Genomic DNA, 16,209 nt, shown 5'->3' with positions numbered 1-16,209 from the left:
CTCTGAGGCTAACACTGCAAAGTAAAATCAAATAAAGCTGAACTAAAAATTGTCTGCTTAAAAACCTTTGGTAAGAAAAAAGTCACAGATGAATTCTAGAGCTTATTTGTATAGCTTCGACCTGAAAGAAGTGTGTAATTATTAGGCTGAACATTTACTTAGGAATTCAAAGTCAAATAAAGCCATACTGTAAAAAAGCTTTTCAAAGCAGTTTTGTCTTTAGGAATGTCCACTCTCTACATATAATATAAAAAGCTATAAGACTGTATTGAGTCCATTTATTTAATATATCCCAGAAAAGGGCCTAGCCCACAGTAAGTACAAATACCTGTTGGGTGAATATTTTTTGAAATAATAAACTGAAGTTGTTGCATTCAAAATAGCCTCAGAATCAGTCACCTTAAGGTTTGTTTTTCTCTTTTTGAGGTGGGGTCTGGCTATATTTCCCAGACTGACTTCAAACTTCTGGGTTCCAGCAATCCTCCCGCCTCTGCCTTCCCAGTAACTGGGACTACAGATGCACACTGCCACCTTGAGGTATGTACTTGAGGTATTTTTTTAAAATCAATTTGCCTTAAAAATATCCCAGGAATAGTTTTTGAATGATCTTAAATATAATGCCTTTAAAATATATTTGTAGTTTTGGTAATAAGGAGCTAAACAACAAATTTATGTTACTATTTCAAAATATTTATAAAATTATCACAATTTATTCTATTGTATATCATTTTTACCTATGTGATTACCATACCATTACTGAATCTTAATACAGTGAAGTTTCCTTTAGCACTAGATTTTGGTTAACTGGGGGATTCTCAATCAACTTATTTCTAAATACATTTAGTACTAAGACAACTGCAAATGTGTTGCCCACAAAAAAGACTTTATAGTTTCAGATGTAGATTTAATTTAACAAATATCCAAAAGAAGAAAGAAGAAAGAAAGAGAGAAAGAAAGAAAGAAGAGAGAGAGAGAGAAAACAGTAGGTGTAATTGCATAATTAAGGACCACAATTGTCTCTAAAATATTAACATATCCTTCCACCAGAGGGCAACATTTGCAAGACATTTAAATGATTACTCAAAAGTATTTCCTCACACATGGATATAAACAAATAGAAACCTATTACATTGCTGTTGGCTAATACCTTATGTACATCTTGAAAAATACTATGAATACAATTATTTAAACAATTGCATATAAAACTCAATGTATACATATAGTGAAACAACAAATAAGGTAACTCTTTAGATATGTAAAAAGATAGAACTTTCAGAAAGAAGCACATTTCTACATATTAGTATTTTTTCAGTTTATTATTAATCATTTAACTCAAATATAATAAAAAAATCTTAGGATGGGAGAAACAAAAGAAAAGAAGTTTTACATCTTTTTACATCTAAAGTCTTTACATCTAAAGACTTTACATCTAAAGTCATGAAAAGTCATAAAATTTTACAAGCAGAAAGGATAATAGATACTCCACAATGCAAGCCTTCATTTGTGCCAGTAAGAAAACTGGCTTATTAGTGTTCCATGATTGGTACAAAATTGCAGAGATGATAATCAGTGGAACTAGGACCCGAACTCAGGTAAACTGATTTCACATTTCATACTCCGAGATGCTGATGTTCAAAATGTGATCCTTAGGCAAACAGTTGTGGAAACGTGTTACGATAGTTGAATCTTGGGCACCACTCTAGACCTATTCAATCAGAATCTGTATTTTAACAAGGCCTTAAACTGTGAGAAACTCCTCTAACCTGAGCTGTTTTCTCATCACCAGTTACATGACTTCAGGTAATTACTGAATCTCACTTTCCTCCTCAATAACATGGGAATACAACTAGTTTAGTTTAAGGAATAATTATAAGGAATAAATAAGTTTATCATGTAAATAAAAGCTACTCACAAATTGTAATATGGTACACACATTATATTAGTTATATTCAGTGAAAACTTCTCCTTTTATTGCTAACAGTTCTTGACAAGAGGGACAATTCTTCCCCTAGAAGAAAAGTGGTCTAATAATGCAATTTAGGGCTTGTTAAAATTGGATGTAAGACATTGGGGATAAAGGAGGGTGTCAAGAGAAAGGAAGTCTTTTTTGATATGCTTAAATTAATATCTTACATTTAACTACTAGTGTTTCTTTGCATAAAGGTAAATCTGATGAATTTAGGGCTGCAAAACTACACATTCAGCGTTTGCAATTTGTGTCCATCCATGAAGAAAATCTGTTGGGTTAGCAAATGGTGTCTGAATATATGTTTCTTACATTGGGAGCAGCTATGGATTTAAAGCCAGCCTAAATGACATTCTTCAGTCTCAGGTGGTCTAGTAACGTTTCTTGTAATTTTCCACACATAACATTTTTCATTCTTTATGGAAATATCATTAAATACACCCCTACTGGCTGAGGTGCTAGCCAAATACCACCACTCCACCCTGCCAAACTCCACTGGGCTGCCATCATCTTTATAGAACTACATTTCTTTTAACTATTAAGACAGACAAGAAAACATTGTCTCTTGAAATATATTCTGGACATTTTCATTCCCAGGCTGGGTTATTTAATTTGTGTAATTTCACCCATAATTATTTGAAATTGTATTTTATTGTCTATCTCCCATGTAGCTTGTGAGATATTTCAGGGAGAATTCCCAGATCTAGTATTATTCTTGGCACTCAATGAATATTTTTAGAATGAGTAAATCAATATTACCAGTTATTCTGATTCAGTTGCTCACCCTGTTATCAAGAGACTAAAAGAGAGAGGAGGATGACATTCATTTCACTAAAGGTGAATATAACTGTTTTACTCTAAAAAAATGCTTTTGTGTTGGATTTATATTGCTTAGTGTCCCCTCATATCTGTGTATTGTAGACTTAGCTATCATGTTTACTGATGGTTTAGATAGATCTCTAGTCATTTGTGGTGCAACTTAAGCTGGAGTGCTTAGGAAAATCATTTCTATATCATCACCCCAGCTTCACAAATATTTGTTGTAAATTCTGTTTTTTTGTATAACTTCCCAGAATTCCAAAATCATTAATATCTCTAAATAAATACAATTTAATGAACTTAGTTATGAAAGATTTGAAAAATACAGATATTTTGAAAACACCTAGATAAGTCAAGTCCTGAGTAGCTTGAATCTTTTAATCTTTTACTTTTCTTTTTTTTTTTTTTGCAAGGAAATAGTTTAATGAGGAGTTTTTTTTGTCTCCTTATACTTGATCTTGAGAAATAGATAGTATTCTGAGGCATCCTATGGTTTTAGAGAAAAATCAAATTCACTGTTTTATTGAAGATATGTATTTTAACACAAATTTATCAAAAAGATAACAATGTCTTCATTATCCTTTTCTTTATTATATTTCACAATGGAAAATAATTTGACAACTATCAAACTTAATAATGGCAGATGGTTTTAGCTACTTTGACATTTTTTTCCAGCTATCCATTCAGTGAATACATAGCCATTATATCATTTGAACTACTCAGGTAATATTCTTATTTGATTCTCAATTTAGATCCATATTTTTGAGATTTTGTCTCAGGATCTTAAGTAAAATTGACGCCCTCTGTTGGCTTATGTGACATCCAAGGTTTTGACCTTGAAAATGTGGTTCAAGGCCAATCTGTTCTGTAAGCATTGGCCTGAATTGTACTTAAGAAGTTTGTGATTCATGTGAAAAAGATTAATAATTTACGTTAATCTAGCACAGTTTTCTTGCTTGCTTAATGAGATAAATTCATTGATGCTGTACCTATATACATAAAGCCAAAAGTCTTACATGAATGTCTTTCAAAATTTATGCTTTAGGAGAAGGAGATACAAAGAAAAATAAAATAAGATTTGAATGGAATATATGTAAATTAAAATAAATCTTTTTAAAAATAAATCTTTAAATTATCAATTACAATTTGTTGGCAAGCACAAGGTATAGCCACATATTTCATCAGTATATTGGTATTTCAGTAGTGTATTGTAAATTAGTTAAATAAAGATGCTTAAAATTCCAAGGAATTTATATTAAATTAACAGTCTTTTATTTAATCAACTTCACTGAGTTTATAGCTATTCTTTTTTTTCTCCTCTCCATACCTCCCACCTCTTTTTCTTTATCTCTCCTTTCCTTTATTCTTCAATCTCTCCCTTTCTTTCTTTCATCTTTTTCCTGTCAGGAGTTAAAACAAACACACGAACAATGTAATTATGTATTTTGTGTGCACATATTTTATATTCAAGGGAGCCTAGGTGTCTTGGAACACCACAGGTACAAGTTAAATATGTTGAAATCTTTCTTCCCTGCAATACTGGCGTCAGCGTGCTGGACAAAACCTAGCAAACTAGAAGTAACTTGTCAATTTTTAATAAAGTTGTCTTCCCTAGCAGAGCTAAATGCACCATTCTCCCTGCAAACTCTGGAGATGATGACATCTTCCCACATGGTTTCCATAGCATCCGTTCCTGAAGAGCCCCAGTATGGTCCTTGGTCAGGGCGATCCGCCCAGCTCCCCTAGAAAGTTGGCAACCTAGCTAGCCAAAAGAAGAGTCCCCTATTCCTGAAACTTACTCTGTCCGTGGTGCTGAAACATTGTACCGAGACCCGCCCAGACGGGCGCTGTCAGCCGCTGAAAAAAAAAATCTTCCCTGAGGCTGCCCAAATCAGAACTGTGTATCTTTTATTTACTCACGTCCTCAAAGAGCAGCAAGCCTTCTCCATCTTAATTTGACTCTACCGCAGAGCAGAGTTACGCTGGCGTGATGGGAGGAGATCATGGGCAGAGAGGAAAAGCTAATAGCAGCATTGCTCACCTGAGACCTGAGATGCTCCCATGAGTTTTGAATATGCTCTGCTCCTTACAGCAAAGGCACCATTTTTAAAAGTACCATTCTTTTGACTTTGCTGTTACCCAAGGCTTCTGTGATATTCCGGCCCCTCCGTTTAAAAGCCAGCAGATTTGAAAGCAATAAGTCTTCAAAACCGGGAATTTACATTGTTTTTCAGCTGACCGACTTCCAGGACAAGGACTCAACCGCATCTACCCAAATACCATGGCACTGCTTGCGCTCTTTGCCACCGGATCCTCCCCTTCCAATGAGACTTTCTGATTGTGTCTACCAACTCTCCTATTAGGAAACCCGTGGGTTGCATGCAGCTATTCTGTTGTATTCTCATTCTCACTCTCCTTCCCTTCTCTCACTCTCACTCTTGCTGGAGGCAAGCCACTACCATTCTGCTGAGAAGGAAAAGCCCACAACTACTTTAAGAGATTAAGACAATATGCGCAATCCTTGCCTTTCCTAGCAATCACTATTTAAATCTGGCAAGAACTGACAACAGTCTTTGCAAGAATGGAATCCGTAAAACAAAGGATTTTGGCCCCAGGAAAAGAGGGGCTAAAGAATTTTGCTGGAAAATCCCTCGGCCAGATCTACAGGTAAGACAAAGCAAACACTTGCTTACCTGGGGCTCAGCATGAAAAAATCTGCAGGGCCGTTTCCGTAAACCCTGGTGGCTCAGAAAGATTGTAATATGATCGGAAAGTCTTTTTGTTGCCCATTGCTTGGAGCGGGAGTGCTCTGGAAACCTGCTTATTAATGCAGGAATGTTGCACTAAATGAAACTGTCTGGTGTGTGTGTGTGTGTGTGTGTCTGTTTGATTTTTGCTTTGGTGTCTGCAGAGTTTTATCCTTTACTACACAGGATTTATCTTCTTTACAGTTAAGAAATGGCCAGCCCCTCCTCAAACAGCGTTTCTTTTGGTGCTTATAGATACCCCGAATTAAATTCCTTTGATGCAGAAAAATGAATATAAAACACAACCATCTAAAAAAATTATCCAAGAAATTCCAAAGAGTAATGGTTTATATATATATGTAATATATATGTGTTTTATATATATATATATATGTTAGAGAGAGAGAGAGAGGTCTCAGCTTCAAAAGCATAGTAGAGAATCCCCTAGTGAAATATGTCTTCTGTATTGAATGAAGAAGAATCAAAATATATCAATAATTGATAGTTGAAGCAATTCCTTTCTCTGAGCCTAAAACAATGTATATGCATTTTTAATTATTTTCGTCTCCTAGATTCTATTTCTTGCATAGGAAATGTCAGTGCCTGGAAGAACAGCCATAAATATAACAGGCAACATTACTTTGAAAGTCCTAGAAATGATTCAATTATTTAATCCTCCTGTAGTCACTATACTAATTATGCTATAATTTGCAAAACTTTAAATCATTTCAAGTATGTTATATGGATACAGCTTTTCTTAATAATTAGAGCAAAATCAAGACGACAGGGCAGACATAAAAGGAAAAAGAATTACAAAGGAGCACTAATTTTAATATTTGGGAAATTGAAGTCTCTGTAAATGCATGAGAAATATAAAGAAAATGATCAAACTCCCAGATTTTCCAAATCTCTTCAGGTTTGGCGGGCTTCCTGTAGGCACGATTATGCACCTATGCGACAGTAGATACCGCAAGGGCCCTGCAGTCCCACAGCTACCATGGAAAGGGATGTTCTTTCCCAGTACAGCTGCCATCCGGTGCAGAGTTCAACTTTGTATATTTGAGCACACGAAGCAAATGCGGGAAAAGAAAAAAAAATCGCATTGGCTGGGTTTTTTTCTCCCCGTAAAAATAAATTGCAATGTTTTCTAACATTATGATCGGACTTTAAGAATAAACATTAACCTAGCCACAAATACCTTTATGACTTATTCTCCAGGTGCTATTTTATAGAATTCGGAAGCCTGACGTTTTTCTTCTGGTGGCCTCAAACTTCTTGACAGCAGTATTCCAAGCTATGCATATTTGAAATTAGTTTAAAAATTTCACTTGCTTTACCCTTGTGTGTGAAAACAATTGGGTGTGCACATAACACTTAAAACGGCACAGGTGAAAAGCAATTTCATGTTAGATTGGAAAAAATATCTGCAAATTGTAAACGGAGAAGCTCTTTGTTTAAATATCGAAAGTATCTATTGCAAGGGGCTACGTACAGAGATGTTACCTTATACATTCCTTTTGTTTGTTTGTTTGTTTGTTTGTTGTTAATAGAAATTTCATGAATATGTTGTAGACTAGAACACTACCACCTTTTAGTAAAACCATTCCTTTTCTCTGCGTTCCCCTTTTCATTTGTCCCTTCTCCCAAGGATCAAAGCCAAAAATGAATTGACAGTTGAAATCTTATGAAACTCTATGCAAAAACAAATATTTAAGTGAGATCTTCCCCTTTGATGTGGAATATCTTACAAAAGTTGATTTGGGGGAGCCTTTGTATATCTGGGTGTCGCATTTTGCGCCTTGGTAAATGGACCCTTGACATTTTTCGGTGTTTGTAAGAGAGATAGTAATGACGCAAGATTGTGAATAATTAATTATTCATGTTCTGGCAGTAGGAAGCTTAGGTGTCGGCCATATGCTGTGGAGCCCTTTGTCTCCAACTCGAGTAATAAGGAAAAAAAAATAGTAAGAAGTGTAACAGGGGAGTAAGCATTGAATAGAGCCCTGGGGCGGGATGAAGGGGAAGGAGAATGCATGACACTCTCGGCGAGAGCTCTCAGGCCTTCTCCTCAAGCGCAGGCACTAGCCTAGAGAGGCCTTAGTCCAGGGGGTGCTCCAGGCTCAGCTCAGGGGGTGGATTGGGGGGCGGAATACCAGCATCGTCAACCTGGAAAGCTTCAACTTGCTAGAAACGGAAAAGGCAGCGCGGGTGGAAAAGACTCTCTAGTTGGGCCCGCCTGCAGCGGAGCAGCTCTCTGGTGCTGTGTTGCAGGAGGACACCGCGGCAGTCAGGGTAAAGCCCTGCTGGGCGCGGGTAGGAGTGGGAGGCGCCTACTCAAGTGCAGAGGAGGCGCTGGTAACCTCTGCCCTCGCAAAATGCAGACCCTACAGGCCCTGCAAGAAAGTTAGGCCCAAGCGGCCTGTGTATCTGAATCAGAGCGCCCAGGGGTGGATCCCGAGATGGGGACTCGCTACCTTAGGCCTAAAGGTGTTAAAGTTGAAGAGACGCCGCCGCCGCGGCCAAGGGCACCTGCAGAATGTGAGAGAGCCTGGGAGGTCTTGCAGCTTGGTGTCACCGCACCACCCTAATCCCCGAGGGTGGGGCGAGGTCGACGGCCCTCCTCCCAACCCCGATGGGTCCTGAAAAATGGGAATGGGTCAGCATCGGGGGTACCTAAGCCGCCACGTCCTTGACTCGCCCCTGCTCTGCCGCGCAGGGTGCTGGAGAAGAAGCAAGACACCGGGGAGACAATCGAGCTGACGGAGGATGGGAAGCCCCTAGAGGTGCCCGAGAGGAAGGCGCCACTCTGCGACTGCACGTGCTTCGGCCTGCCGCGCCGCTACATTATCGCCATCATGAGCGGCCTGGGCTTCTGCATCTCCTTCGGTATCCGCTGCAACCTGGGCGTGGCCATTGTGGACATGGTCAACAACAGCACCATCCACCGCGGGGGCAAGGTCATCAAGGAGGTGGGCAACATCTGGCCCCCCTGGCTCCTGCCCTTCAGCCATGCGGCCTCGCAAAACCACATCTCCTGTTTGAGCCCCGTTTTCCCCCGCACTGAGAGGAAGGTTTGGGTGCTCCCTAAGCTCCTCTCTAGCTCTGCCGTTCTAGAATGGACCCGAGTAGTGTTACCAGTTCCCTTTTCCCTCTGCTATCTGGGCCTTCCCTTCCTCCTCTGCGAAGTGGAAAAGAGGGTCTAGCTCACCAGGTTTTGTGAACTGTGACTTAATACAAGACGTTGGTGACTAGCAATGTCCACTAAGTCTAAATAGAAGTGTGTTTGTTTTACTTGAATGAATAGTATAGCATATTAATTATAGTTTTCCCAGTACTTCATTCAATCCCCGCCAAAACATTCTTAATATTCACAAGGAAACAAAGAGGAAAACAAAATCAGCTGTGTTCATATCAGCAGGTTCAGCTGAGGGGTCTTTCGGAAGGTTTACCTCCCCCAGGAGGAACCACAACGTAAGAGGGTCCCAGGATGGCAGGGAGTCGCGCCCAGAGAGCGAAGGGTCACGTCAAGGTCGCAGAACCCCTGGGTCCAGACTTCCTTCTTAGAAACCCCAGCTGCCGTAAACCAGAATAAGCAGGAGTTGAGTGGAGAAACTGGGGAAGACTCTTGGAATCCGGAAGACCTTGCAAAATCCGCTGGGTGTCAAAATATTATTTAAAGGAGAAAAAGAGTCCCCAGTTCTCAGGCAGGAAAAGCGCGCTCCCACCTTTCGGAAGTAAATATTGTGCCCCAGTTTACCTTGAGGTTCCCCTCGGGGAGTCACCCAGGCTGATCAGGGCGGAATTAGACCTCCACCTTCAGAAATACCCCTGCCCCGTATTTATTAAAACCCCTGAGCAATGACTCCCTCTCCCTTTAGTCCTCCCAATTCACCGACTACTCCAAACCCTTCAGGCCCATATCGATCCCCATTTGTGGGGACACACTTTCTCTTAGCCACTAAGAGCCCTGCACCTTTCACCTTTCGCTCCCCACCTTCCTTCCCCAGAATTTCCCTATTTAAGTCTCCGGGGTTGGAAGTCACTACACTACTTCGTACGCCTTGGCCGGATTCTTTAAGTGGATCCCTGCCAGGCGTCTCCACATCTGACTAACAAATCCCTTCATGGGGAGTCCGAATTTCCAAGACGGGGGCCCTCTAGATTCCTCCTTCATTCAGATGATTCGATCTGCCTGACAGCAGTCGGGGAGCAAAGCCAGTGCGCCTGGCTTCACTATTAATCACAACACATTTTGTTAATGAGCAAGGTTTTTTCGTTGCAAGAGGCAATTTTGTTAGGAAACGAAAATGAAGCCACTCTTATCCCCAGAATGCATGAAGCGCCCAAGCCTTGGGGGCTTTTTGGCTTGTGAACCACTGAAAGTGAGCCTTTGGCACTGACTCTACTCTTTCCCTTCACGCTTTTTTCCCTACTCCTCCATAGAAAGCCAAATTCAACTGGGACCCGGAAACCGTGGGGATGATCCACGGTTCCTTCTTTTGGGGCTACATCATCACCCAGATTCCGGGAGGCTACATCGCGTCTCGGCTGGCAGCCAACAGGTAATGCGCCAGGCGGGACTGGGGCTCAGGGCGTGTTGTTTGTTTCCTCCGAAGGGGCAGCAGAAGCTGGAGCAGAGACAGCAGCCCAGAGGGGTTTGAGGACTCCCGGGCGAAGTCTTCTAGTTCCTTGACACACCCTCTCAGGGCTGGAGCTGCTGGTGACTCCTTCCTGAATTAGTCGCCTAAACGAATGTAGGCTCTCTGGGACCGGTGCACGCGGCCTCCTTCCCTCTGCTGTGGCTGAACTTGCTTTTGGCGAAATAATCGACGTGCTGTATGGCCTGACAGGAGCTGAGGGCAGACAGAGCAGGGACAGTGCGCCTGAGTGCACAAAGGGGTGGGAAACGGCAGATGCTGCGCTCTCTCCTGCACTCCCCGCAGGCGCCCAGGCTCCCCGAGGGTCTGACCTCCTGGCAAGGAGCCTCGAAGGCCTGGCCCCGTCCCCCGCCCAGTTGGTGTTCTGGGTTTGAAGGATTTGTTTCTAGGGGGGCAGGCACCAGCAATGCGATTCCACCTGTTAATGAGCTGCGTAGGGGCGGGGGTTGGGGGAGCCCTCAGCTGCTTTCAGTGGCCTCCTGCCTTGCTGCGGTGCCCACAACCAAGGTCCTAGAGCCAGTTCCCAGAAGTGCCACCAGCGGCACCTGCAGACACCCCTAAAGCATAAGACCTAAGGACTGATGGGGTGGGGGTGTTGAGGGGAACGCCTGACCACCAGAAGTTGAGTGGCAGCTTCCTTTGCTTCACTGTGTGTATATTGATAAACAAAACTAAATGATCTTCACGTCTGAATTGTTGAACCCACATAGAACACATGCACCAGCTCTTTCCGGTCTTTCTGCTTAGATACTGCAAATAAAGACTTCCAGTCTTTATTGTACCTAAAGCTTCATTCCTCTTCCTACACCCAAAACTCACATTTTAACGGAAGAGGACTAGAAGTTGGCACCTCCCTAATAGTGGTCATATGCAACCTGGCCCTTTGTAACCTGGGCACACCTCATCTCTCAGGCCCCATACTGCGGATTTTGTCAATTACTATCCCTTTCCCTAGTGGTGTCATTTCTGCCCAAGGCTTCTCAGAGTCCTCAGGACCTGGGGAGGAATTCTTGGAAATTTATTTTAGGCTTAAGGATCCCTAGAGTGAGGGTTTTGGGGCAGTGCTTTAAAATGTCAAGAGGAGAGTGTCATACATTAGGAATAATGCCTTTTGAGTATCGTCTTTACTTGAAATACGGATGGCTGACACTAAGAGCAAGTGGTAGACAAATAGTCCCTTTAAAAAACCAGTTTATTGTGTATATGTACGACATTTTATTTATCCATTCATCTGCTGATGGACACTTGATGAAACTCATTAACTACGTGGAGAACCCCTTTTTATGGATGTGATAAATCAAAGAAAACATTGATATTAGGAAAAAATTAAAGAAATATTCTGTCAAATATTATTGATTATGAGCATGTTACATTTTTGGTTTTTAGATCCCCGATATATATAGTCTTCACTCCTTTTTTTTCCCTAAAAAGTATTTCCTAAATTAAAACAAAGTTTTCAGAAAGATACCCTAAACATACATGCATGGAATGTTTTCACTGCAGGAGAAAAAAAAATCCAACAATTCACCAAAAAACAAAAATGATACAAGATGATACAAGATGATGTCAAATGAAAATATAATGTCAAATGAAAATATAATGGTGGTGACTTTAAGGGTTTTTTTCAGAGTCGAAATATTCACCTTGTCAAATATTAAAATGCTAACATTTTCCTGCCAGGAAAAAAAACCAGGGATGCTCCAGCTTTTCCTCTTTGTAACACTAGGAGGTCAGTAAACGGGTTTTTCTGATTATTTAAATTAAAAAAAAGCAAACTCATTACTATCTGTGTCATGTTTAGCAATGAAAAGAGTGATGCTGACTCAGGTTCTAATTTATTAATTTATCTGGTAGATTTTCCTCAAAGGATTTTTTTTTTTTTTTTTTTTTTGAGATGGAGTCTCACTCTGTCACCAGGCTGAGGTGCAGTGGCATGATCTGGGCTCACTGCAGCCTCTGCCTCCTGGGTTCATGTGATTCTCCTGCCTCAGCCTCCCGCGTAGTGGGACTACAGGTGTGAACCACCATGCCCAGCTAATTTTTTTATAGAAAAAATTTTAATTTCTGGAATTCCTATTTGGATCCAAATATATCTTACCTTTAAATGGGTATTCAAGGGAGAGGCCTTAATATTTTCATATATGATATGTTATGTTCTATGATACTGAGAAAATTAAATTAAAAATGTATTGTAAAATATCATGAACCTATAGAAAATTATAAAGATCAACTACCTTATCTTGCCTGAAGATTCTGACATTTTGCTTCATTTTGAAAATATAACAAAACATTGCAAAATGCGGTTAAAGCCTTGTGTGAAAATGGTTTTTAAACATGTATAACATTTTCTTTTCAGATTATAACAGTATTGCACATTAGTAAGAAAAAAATTATAAAAATGATAAAAATTTAATCACCCTGATACCCCTATTATTAACATGGTGAATGTCCAACTAGTACTACAAATGCTACATAGAATTTTACCTTAGAAGGCTTTTAATAAATACAAAATCAGAGATTTTTACAAGTTGTTTGAAAGACGTATATTTCCTATTATGATCTCTTTTTCAAAAACAGTAAAGACAAAGCAGCAAAACCAATCTTCCACTTATAATCATCATGTACCCGTTCAAATAATCTTCTCTATATTCATCACTTAAGAATAGAAAGAGATTTCCCTTGCATGTGATATTGGGGACAGCTTCCTATCCCTCTAGGTGTAAAAAAGTCTCACTGTGGAAAGTGTTTGCCATCACTGTTGTGGGTGGAACTGAGGGAGATAAACTGAGGTGTGTGGAGACAGCCACTCAAGAGAGAAGGGCTCCTGGCTACACCTCCTGGAAAATTTCTCAATGAAAAACAAAGAGCAATTATTTGGCTTCTTCAATTTATTGATTAAGCAAAGATAGCCCCACTCTTGGTCACAATGCAGACTCCTGGTTCTTATACTACTCAGATTCTAAGCACATTTACTTTCCTGATCATTAAGAGGAGGAGTTGGAAGAATCAGGAGGGGAGTAAACCCAGTCCCAGAGGAGGGATGGCTCTTGCATCACTTTTTCCTTTGTCTTCCCTTAAAGAGATATTGCACATCATGGGCTGGAGAATTTAGTCACCTCCAGGAAAGGCCTTAGGGTGGGGGGTCAAAGGAAGATTCCTTACAAAATCTTTAATGTTTTAAGATAAGAACATATTAATATGGTAATAAAAAGATGTGTGGGGCAAATTATTTTTGTCTTTAAATAATACAGGACATGGGCTTATAGTAATCCAGATATTTACAAATATGAAATTCCTAAGGACTGGTTTTACCTTGCATTTAAATTGCTATGAAGAACCCAGACAAGTGTTTAATGGCATAAATAGCATATATATATATAATATATGAAATATATATAAATATATGAAATATATAAATATATAGAATAAATAAATATACTTTTTTTTGCAAAAGGCATAACCATAGAAGGTCAGATACAGCAAAGGGAGTTTGATGAACATTATATGTTTAATGTATAGCACTGTATCACAAAACTGTTTTTGCCTTTATTTAGGTGGTGATATTATTTAAACTCTATTTAATATTTTTAATACCCTGCTCCTGTCCTCTTGATTTCTCAAACCTGCTTTGTTTTTTTACATGGCACTTATCACCACCTGTCATACCAATATTTTACTTATTTATCTGTTTGTCTAATGGTACTTTTTCCCATGTTTTTTTTTTTCATTGCTGTATTACCAGCATCTCAGAGAGTACCTGACTCATGATAAGCACTCGTTAAATAAATAAAATAAATATCACAACAAGGTGTTTGGGGATTTAAAAAAAAAGCAGTAAGATTTAGGCTCTAAAGCCAAACTGTAGGTTCAGGCTCTTGAATGTGTTACTTAGTAACTGAATGATATAAAATGTGATTTAACCCCTTTACACCTTAGTTTGTATTTCTGTAAAGGACGGCTAATCAAAGTACCTACCTCATGTGGGTCATAACAGCTAAATATATGTAAAGTTTTTTGAAGTGCCTGGAACTAGGTAATTGTTTGCTGTTATTATTTAGTATTAATGAAATCTTAACTTTTGGGAAAAAAAGGAAGGAAAAAAACCTCTGTGACTATTCAGCTTATTTTTGTATGAATTTACCTGAAGCATTAGTAATGCAAATGGTTTATTTCTAATGTGATAAAAAATGCCTTTTTTCATGAGTCATATTTCTACTTTTAAAATTATTTTCCCATGTACGTTATTCAAATTGAAATTATTGTTCACTAAAAATTCCATAAATTTTATTTAAAGGCCTTTAAAGAGCTGTTTTAAAAATATTTTTAGCCAAGTGTATAGAGTGCTAGTGATTCAGTACATCCAATCTTTGAATTCTAGCTAAGCATAAATACACTTAGAGAAATCCATTTTAGCTTGAGGTTAGACTTCTCTATTCAAAGTTATAGTTTATTTTCCCCTACCGTAATCCTTTATTTTTGTCTTTTTAAGTATTTCTTGAATTTCTAACTTGACTTTTTCTAAAGAAAAAATACTTCTTTATTTGAATAAGACACTTAGGATCACACTTGGTTGTAGCATATAGTGAACCCCACAACAGGAAGAACCCATATTATTGCTGGACAGCGCTCATCTAATCCAACCCTCTCATTTTACAGAGCAGGAAATGAAATAGAAAATTGAAGGAGTACTGATTTATCTGAGGTCACAAAGGGATTGTGACTAGAACTCACGTGTCTGATAATACATGATGGCAAGGTACCTTTACAATGAAATTTAACATCTCTCTCTGATACTATATGCTTCATTGCAAAGTTTGCTTTCAGCAGTAGGCTGAGCCATCTGCTCTCTGAATGAGTGATTACAATCTATCATGCCCCAAATCCAGGGAAGAATTTCATGAATTAGAGAGAGAAGCCTTTAGCGGGCCCAAGGGATCCTTAGATTTTATTTTGGCAGGAGAATCACACTGAATTTCTTTTTTGTGTGTGTACTGGCTCCCAAGCTATTTGGCGACAACATAGCTGATTCTGCCCTTTTCTCTGCAAAAGGCAAACTCCACACTTGATAATGACTAAGACAAAGAATCTGATACTCTATAACAGAAAGCATGGTATTTATAACTTTTTCTGCCACTCAGACACTTTGGCAGTTTGGGCTCTTAGAACTAAAATTGCAGATATTTGAACATGACTGGGTGTAGATTAGACTTTTGTCTGCAGAAATGAAGGGATTTATCCTTGGGGTTTTGACTGATGCAACTCAATTTATATGCTGTATAAAATAGGAAGTAATTTATACTTAAAAGTGAGCAAACCCAAAAGCATGGTTTTAAAATTTACTAGTGTGCATTTGTATTTATAAAAATAAATTTTAATATACTTTAGGTAAATATTCTGGCTGGCATAATTATGAAAAATCTCGTTAGAATAATTTTCAAAAAGAGAAGAAGACATTTTAAACATAATATCTTCATGTGTTAAGCCCAGAAAGGAGCAATTTTACTGGTGCTGTTCTGTCTTTTTTCTTCAGAGAGATGCAACTATAAAGATGTGCTTTTATTTATTTGTTGGAATAAGCATTGGAAATGAATTCCTAAGCACCATCATCAAACACACATGCACACACAAACACACACACACACACATGCTGTTGGTCTATCTATATAATATTTTGTCCTCTCTACTTACCTATCCATTGCAACCTCCATTGCAAGGAGTTCCTCAATCCTTCCAGTGAGAAATATCTGTGAATTCCTTATGTGTGAGAAAATAATTCAGACTATGAATGTAAGTCCTGCTGAAAGGGACCACCATCCTGTTCCAGTGGAAATGGTTTATAAGCACCCAGTCTTTTAAGGCCAGAGGTGACTTTTTCTATCTCGTGCATCTAGCTGCCAATCAAACATCTAGCTGCCTTCCTATTGTAGGCCCCATAGGTTAGGTATCTGGGGTAAGTGAGGAGAAGCCTGCATTTTTCTGACAAAAGAAAATACCCTTTACCATAAGATGAATAGATGGA

The 16,209-nt window shown here is 39.1% G+C and overlaps 1 protein-coding gene across 4 annotated transcripts in view; it reads left to right on the top strand.

Annotated features, from left to right (window-relative positions):
* Nucleotides 1–2,467: 2,467 nt before the first annotated feature.
* The window catches only part of SLC17A6 (solute carrier family 17 member 6), a 44,013-nt gene continuing 30,271 nt past the window's right edge, over nucleotides 2,468–16,209 (top strand). The window contains exons 1-4 of one of the 4 annotated variants that reach the window (XM_063671062.1): nucleotides 2,468–2,803; nucleotides 5,320–5,452; nucleotides 8,249–8,501; nucleotides 9,976–10,094. In XM_063671062.1, the coding sequence (XP_063527132.1) occupies nucleotides 5,367–5,452; nucleotides 8,249–8,501; nucleotides 9,976–10,094 (458 nt within the window). In that variant the 5' untranslated portion in view covers nucleotides 2,468–2,803; nucleotides 5,320–5,366. Of the gene's footprint in view, nucleotides 2,804–4,403; nucleotides 5,453–8,248; nucleotides 8,502–9,975; nucleotides 10,095–16,209 lie in introns of all 4 variants that reach the window. The other 3 variants (XM_054441340.2, XM_063671061.1, XM_063671063.1) reach the window with 3 other exon arrangements.

Source organism: Pongo pygmaeus, chromosome 9 (genome assembly GCF_028885625.2).
Source record: "Pongo pygmaeus isolate AG05252 chromosome 9, NHGRI_mPonPyg2-v2.0_pri, whole genome shotgun sequence".
Lineage (NCBI taxonomy): Eukaryota > Metazoa > Chordata > Mammalia > Primates > Hominidae > Pongo > Pongo pygmaeus.
Note: the sequence above shows the minus strand (reverse complement) of the source record. Positions and strands in the feature narration are given on the sequence as shown.